Raw genomic sequence first — 7,276 nt, 5'->3', positions numbered from 1 at the left:
ATTAAATGTGTTGTATCTTCAACAACATATAGAAATGGAGAAAACATAAAACTATGTCTTCACTTCAACATAATTTGTGCTAAATGGCTTTTTATGAAACACTGACGAAATTCCACTCCATCGACGCCATTTTGTTACAAGCGAGGATGTTGTTTACAAGTCAGAGATCAGTTTTGCGCTGATTAACCAATCAGAGGTGCTGTGGGATTATTCATTATATTAATTAAAACTATTTTATTGTGCTTTGTAGTTTCTAGTTCTAGGGAACAAGGCTTTGCGTTGAAAATTCAATTTAAAATAAATTGTGAGTAAGAAAATACAATTTACGTAAGACCCCGGACCAAGTCCATAGTCTGAATACCATCACTCCACATGAATCCTGTGAGGGACACTGACTAGATCAGGGGTCGGGAACCTTTTTGGCTACAAGAGCCATGAAGACCAGATATTTTAAAATGTGTATCTGTGAGAGCCATATACATTTTTTAAACATTGAATGCAATAAAATGTGTGCATTTTTATGTAAGACCAACAGTTTTAGATATAATGGGCTCCAATTATGTAGACCAGGTACACTACCCCACGCCAATGGGGTGTGGCCAGCACACTTTTGTGAGCAGCGCAGTGTCCAATAATAAATCAAATACTTGCTGCCATTAATGCAACTTCTGCTGCTGCATGGTTTTGCACCGTACTCGTTATATTTCATTCTTTTGGCCATCTTTGCCAGAAGGCTTGGTTCTGCAGCTTTAGCTTGGTGACTATTTGACTAAAGGAGGAAAGTTTACATTTACATCTTAATGACCGAGGTACACTACCGCATTACCCAGTAATAATCGAGTTTTGGTGTTTGACCTGGAAAATATCATCAGGAAAGATAGATATGGTCGGCCGTATTGCAGTAGAAAATAGATGGACGGATTAAAATGCATAAGAAAGTTGTTGATTTTGAATATTTTTAACAGTGATTTCTGTGATGGTTTACTTTAAAATGTTAGCAAAAATGCATTTTTATTGTGGTAAGAAATGCTTGAGAGCCAGATACAGTCATCAAAAGAGCCCTACCTGGCTCCCGAGCCACAGGTTCCCTACCTCTGGACTAGATCCTCAGAGACCGAGTCAGAACAAACAATGCCTCATTTGATGGAGCAAAACTGGACTTTTCTAAAACAAGTCTTTGCTATTTGTGTCCTGCAGACGTCAGAGAAGGACCTCCAGGATGGAACAAGAGAAGCCACAGCCCCCCCAATTTAAAGAGGAGGAGGATCCACAGTATCTCCACTTTAAAGAGGAAGAAGATGAGCCTCCATCCCCCCGCATTAAAGAGGAAGTGCAGGATCACAGCATCAGTCAGGAAGCAGAGCATTTTGAAGGAGTCGGAGGATCACCAGCACACAACCTCTTAGCTCCACTATCAGATAGCGACGACACGACGTCACACTCTGATGATGAAGACTCTGAATCTCATATGACCTCTCACGCTGGCAGCACAGGCTGGAAATGCTCTCAATGTGACAAAACCTTTGTCACTAAGGGAAATCTGAAAAAACACACGAGACAGCACACGGGAGAGAAACCTTTCATCTGCTCAGTTTGCGGTAAAAGATTCTCTCAAAAGGATGGTTTGAAAACCCACACGAGAACACACACCGGAGAGAAACCTTTCGCCTGTCCGGTTTGCGGTAAAAGTTTCTCTCAGCAGTCACATTTGAAGGTGCATACGATAATACACACTGGAGAGAAACCTTTTCCTTGCTTGGTGTGTGGGAAAAGATTTGATACTAAAGGTAATTTAAAAGCACACACAAGAATCCACACTCGAGATGAACTTTTTTCCTGCTCGGTTTGTGGAAAAGGATTCATTGAGAAGTCGTATTTGAAAGTACATACAAGAATCCACACTGGAGAGAAACCTTTTTCTTGCACCGTATGCGGTAAAAGTTTCTATCAAAGAGGTGATTTAAATAGACACGCAAGAATGCATACTGGAGAGAAACCTTTTCCCTGCTCGGTTTGTGGTAAAGGTTTCTCAAAGAAGACAACTATGATAGGACACACGAGAGCGCACACTCGAGAAAGCGACTTGTGTTGTTCAATAGGTGGTCAGCGATTCCCAAATGGTACGACCTTAACTGAACACATACGAATCCACAATGGGGAGAAAGGTGACAACTTCAAAGGACACGACCAGTTGGACTCCGAAGATCACAAAAAGGGAAGAATGATTAAGCAAGGCAGTATTACCCAAAAAGTATGACTTCAAATGTTGCCAAGTGACTTTATGATGAAATGTTTGCAGGGCCGTCAATCAATTAAAATATTTGATTGTGATTAATCACACTTTGTCCATGGTTAATTCAGAATTAATCACATTTAATCACAAATGCAAATATGTTTTTATCTATAATAAGTAGGAAATCTCTGTGGTAAATGATTAGATGTGCAACTACAACGATAATGACATCAAATTGTATGCAAAATTATATCAATTGCAGAACTATGATCCTTATTTAAAACAATACAGTCAGCAAGCATATTTTTATTTTATTTTACTATTTTTTTTATGGGAAATTAGCTTTTAAACTCACCCACAACGGTTCAGCAAATACAAAATGTGAGCGAATGAGACCTCTCACTGTGACACAAACAATTTTTTTATTTTTTTTTATTACAGTGTCAACTCAAAATAAGATTTGTTTATTTATGATACTGGTTTTAGATTATATATGTTTATGAAAATAAGCCTATTTAGGAACATTCAGAAATGTTATTATTAAACATTAAAAATTATTATTAAATATTTGCCTCGATGTACCTTTCCTTCACAAAATGTACAAATGAAAAATACCTAAAACACAGGGCAATAGTAGTAAAACATTTCATCCAAATTGCACACAAATTGTTTTTTTATATATATATTTTATTGCAAACTTCAATTACAAATCAGTATAAGCAGAATTACAGGAACATAAAAGTGCAATTCTACAGAACAATAACATCAATAAGAAAAAGTAAATAAAGAAAGGAATGTGCGAGGGATATTGCTTGAAAATAGGAACAAAAATAAAAACAATAGAAAACATGTCACTTTAGCTTGTTCTTCATATGAATTGTTTTTAGAACGTTCTCCAATGTATGAAAAGTTTTCACTGCTTTTCTGTTTTGGATTATCAGCTTTAGTGATTCATATAATATTTTCAGTTCAGAAGAAAACTGGTGAATATCTGTCTTACGTAACATCACTCTGGATTTGTGAAATGTAATGGCCATTGCGGATGGACATTTTGGAGTTAGCACACGTTGCAGGGGGCGCCTTTTGTGTGTGACACTATACCGGAAAGAGACGGAGACGGAGTTTTACATTGAAGGAGTAAACCTGCTATAATGTTGAGTAAGTCTGCAGATGTAACCGTCCACTCTTTGGTGTTCAGGGAGTAACGGACGAGAGTGAAACAGAACTTCCTCTTACAAAAGAGAAGAATGAGCGACAACGTCAGCAAATGGACGCCTGAAATCGTGTTACACAGAACAGGTCAGTTTCATTCCGACTCGCTCGTGTTCATTACCTGTACATTTATTATTATTATTATTATTATTATTATTTCTTCATTAACACTACTCGTAAAAAGCTTTTATCCATGAATGTCAATTTTCTTTAGACGAACTCGGGTTTGACTTCAAAACAGTTTGTTTACGTCAAGGCGGCGGCCATTTTGAGGTGCAATATGTATCACTGCGCACAGGCGCAGTACGTCAGGTACAACCAGTGTTGACTACACAAGGAAAAATGGCCACATACGCGACGGAATATAGTCCCCGGGGTTATTTCACACCCTGATTTAAAAAAATGGAATCCACGATGGCTACAATAAATTGCTGACTCCATTTTTTTTCTCGCTCACATTTCTTGTTTTTGAAGCTTAGCGCCTCCTTCACCAACAATGCAAAATGTAATTTCTTGCAGTTTTGCAATGTATTATATTTGTTTCTGTATTGTTATTCTACTTGTCACGACATTGTTTGGCCAGTAGGGGGTGTTTTGAGTACAACACATATTCCTGCTGTAATTGCTTTCCAAAACGTCTTTTTTAGTTTATTCCACTCACGGCCCGCCTCCAGACACGCCTACTCTGCTGTGATTGGTCACACTCCCAAGATCTCCAGAGGACTTCTGGACTGCTGCTGAAGCCCATTTTCTAATTTTGTAATGTAATGTTACACAAACAACCGCTGACTTACACAAAATACACACAGTTGGAAAGGCATCGGGCTTCAGCAATAGTTTGGCGGATAGTCCAGGTTCGCCCATGTTCACAAAACCTTCCCACATTCGCTTGGCTGGCTGGGAATCTGCAACTCCAAGCACTTCTGCCTGATGCTGCCGTCTTTCGGCAACTTAAACCTGCTAATGTCTGAAACTTTGGCATCGTTTAACACGAGAATACAACATCATAACAATATTTATAGGTCAGAAAAGTTGAAAAAGCACAATAGGTCCCCTTTAATGTTTGGGTATACAAGGAATACTGTGGCGTCTTTCCAATGACGCCACCAGAACAAAGCATACAGTTGGATTCCACAGATTTTTACATGTTGGCTACACTGAGCTGTAAACGTGACGGTATAAATAAATAAATACGGTATATGTCTGAAGGTCCATGATTGACTGTGTGTCAGGCAGATCTTCTGGTAGCAAGCAGCGTTCCTGTTAACGATACACAGCAGGAAACTACAGTTTTTTTTTTTTAAATAAGTTGAACTTTTCTAAAGCATGTCTTTGTCTTCTTGTGTCCTTCAGACATCAGTGAAGAACATCTTCCCCCTGAGCAGCAGGAGTGGAACTCCAGGATGCAGCACATTAAAGACAAAGAGGAGGGTGTGCACCTACGAGATCTCAACATAAAAGAGGAAAAGGAGGTGCCACAGCTTCTTAACGTTAAAGAGGAAGAAAAGGAGCTACAGCCGCTTCACATAAAAGAGGAACAGGATGATCGCATCATCAGTCAGGAGAAGGAGCATCTTGAAGGAATGGAGGAGTTCACAATGATTGGTGTCAATGTGAAAAGTGAAAATGATGAACATCAAAGTGAGGAGAAGAGAGAGCTGGAGCTTCCGAGCAGCAGCTCAACTCAACACGCGACTACAGAAGCTGACGGAGACCACGGCGGAGGATCACCAGCTCACGACCTCTTAGCTCCACTAACAGATAGCGACGACACAACATCACGCTCCGACACTGATGATGAAGACTATGAAGCTGATGCGACCTCTCACACGGACAACACACGCTGGAAATGCTCTCAGTGTGACAAAACGTTCGTTAGCAAGGGGAATCTGAAAATGCACATGAGATATCACTCAGGAGAGAAACCTTTCTCCTGCTCTGTTTGTGGTAAAAAGTTTGTTGCTAAGTCATTTTTGAAATCACACATAGCCGTGCATACCGGAGAGAAACCTTTTCCTTGCACAGTGTGCGGTAAAAGATTCTCGCAGCGGTATTATTTGAAGCTTCATACAAGCGTGCACACGGGACAGAAACCGTTTCCTTGCTCCGTGTGCGGTAAAACATTTGTTCAACAAGGTAATTTAAAAACACACACGAGGATACACTCTGGGGAGAAAGCGTTTCCTTGCACGGTGTGTGGTAAAAGATTTGTGCAACAAGGTAATTTAAAGTCACACATGAGAGTACACACTGGAGAGAAACCTTTTCCTTGCATGGTGTGCGGCAAAATATTCTCTCGGCGGTCTCATTTGAACGAACACACACGAATACACACCGATGAGAAACCTTTTCTTTGCACGTGGTGCGGTAAAAGATTCAAGGAAAAAGGGGGTTTAAATAAACACACAAGGGTACACACTGGAGAGAAACCATTTCCTTGCATGGTGTGCGGTAAAAGATTTTCCCAGCAGGCACATTTGAAAGTTCACATCAGAGTACACACTGGAGAGAAACCTTTTCCTTGCGTGGTGTGTGGTAAACGATTCGATAATCAAAGTACTTTAAAAAAACACACAACAATACACACTGGAGAGAAACCTATTCCTTGCACGATGTGCGGGAAAAGATTCGACAATCAAAGCACTTTTAAAAAGCACACAAGAATACACACTGGAGAGAAACCATTCGCTTGCACGGTGTGCGGTAAAAAGTTCACTCAGCAGTCACAAGTGAAGGAACACACAAGAGTACACACTGGAGAGAAACCTTTCTCTTGTGCAGTTTGCGGTAAAAGATTCTCTAAGAAGATATCTTTGACGGGACACACAAGAACACACACAAGAGAACAAACCTTTCTTGTTCAGGGCGTGGTCAGCGAGTCACAAATACTACAAACCTGACCCAACACAAAAGAATCCACGCCGGAGAGGAAGTGGATTGCAGTTGGGGAAGTACGAAAAAGCAAGGCAGTATTACTGTACAAGAAGCGAAAGCTGTAGAAAACAACGACTTTGAACATTTCAAACTGACATTATGATAAAAGGTGTCATTAATCTCACTTTTTTTCTTGAATAAACATACCCAAAATCTAAATTCCATCATGCCGGGGCAAAAAAAATATGACTTAGTGGGAATGCAAAATTGTAATTTCCATACACTGCTCGCTTGGTCCTATTTTAAATTTGTCATAAATAATAAATTATATGTTTTACTTTCATGGTGTATATGGAATAAAGACAAGATTGAGCACCAGTCCAACTTTACCACTGTGTTATTGATGCCAAAAAAAACTATTTATAACTTTTGAAATACATGATTTAACATAATTAGAGCCATGTAGACATGGAATGTCACTAAGAAGCTCACAAACTAACTTGTTCTCAAATGTACTCATTCTAAACTTAAGTATTTCAAGGGGAGTAGGAGAGGAACTTACCACTTCCACACGGAATGAGAGGTCAATCTTTTTATCACTCGATCTCCGCCATGACATGTGGGGTTGGTGCTGTTGGATTAATAGCCAGCAGTGCCAGCTGTATTAGATGTACAATGCGTGCATAATAAGTCGGTTTTAATACCCATGTTATGTTATGTTATGTTATGTTATGTTATGTTGTGTTGTGTTGTGTTGTGTTGCGTTATGTTTTAAGTATGTATTAAGTAAGTATGTATTAAAAGGTGCACGCACAGACGTCATGTATTTATTTAATCTTTCTCATGTTAATGTTAATTTATTACAGATACCAGCTTTTATTATTATTATTATTATTATTATTATTATTATTATTATTATTATTATTATTATTATTATTATTATTATTATTATTATTA

The 7,276-nt window shown here is 38.9% G+C and overlaps 1 protein-coding gene across 2 annotated transcripts; it reads left to right on the top strand.

Moving 5' to 3' along the window:
- The first annotated feature begins 3,309 nt into the window (after positions 1 to 3,309).
- LOC131104534 (gastrula zinc finger protein XlCGF57.1-like) lies at positions 3,310 to 7,081 on the top strand. Of its 2 annotated transcripts, XM_058051832.1 has the most exons (3): positions 3,310 to 3,532; positions 4,093 to 4,209; positions 4,799 to 7,081. In XM_058051832.1, exon 3 carries the CDS (start codon positions 4,849 to 4,851, stop codon positions 6,343 to 6,345), a length of 1,497 nt encoding a protein of 498 aa, XP_057907815.1. In that variant the 5' UTR covers positions 3,310 to 3,532; positions 4,093 to 4,209; positions 4,799 to 4,848; the 3' UTR covers positions 6,346 to 7,081. The 2 variants fall into 2 exon arrangements, with proteins under 2 accessions (XP_057907815.1, XP_057907814.1); XM_058051831.1 differs by lacking the exon at positions 4,093 to 4,209 and having other exon boundaries at positions 4,799 to 7,079.
- The last annotated feature ends 195 nt before the right edge of the window (positions 7,082 to 7,276 follow it).

Source organism: Doryrhamphus excisus, chromosome 16 (genome assembly GCF_030265055.1).
Source record: "Doryrhamphus excisus isolate RoL2022-K1 chromosome 16, RoL_Dexc_1.0, whole genome shotgun sequence".
Classification (NCBI taxonomy): domain Eukaryota; kingdom Metazoa; phylum Chordata; class Actinopteri; order Syngnathiformes; family Syngnathidae; genus Doryrhamphus; species Doryrhamphus excisus.
The sequence above is the reverse complement of the archived record's forward strand: the minus strand, read 5'-3'. Positions and strand labels throughout refer to the sequence as shown.

Excerpts from the sequence above, each read along its gene's own strand:
- LOC131104534 (XM_058051831.1), top strand. The coding sequence starts at position 3,481 with ATGAGCGACAACGTCAGCAAATGGACGCCTGAAATCGTGTTACACAGA. Across the intron at positions 3,533-4,798 it reads AATCGTGTTACACAGAACAG|ACATCAGTGAAGAACATCTT; the intron begins GTCAGTTTCATT and ends TGTGTCCTTCAG.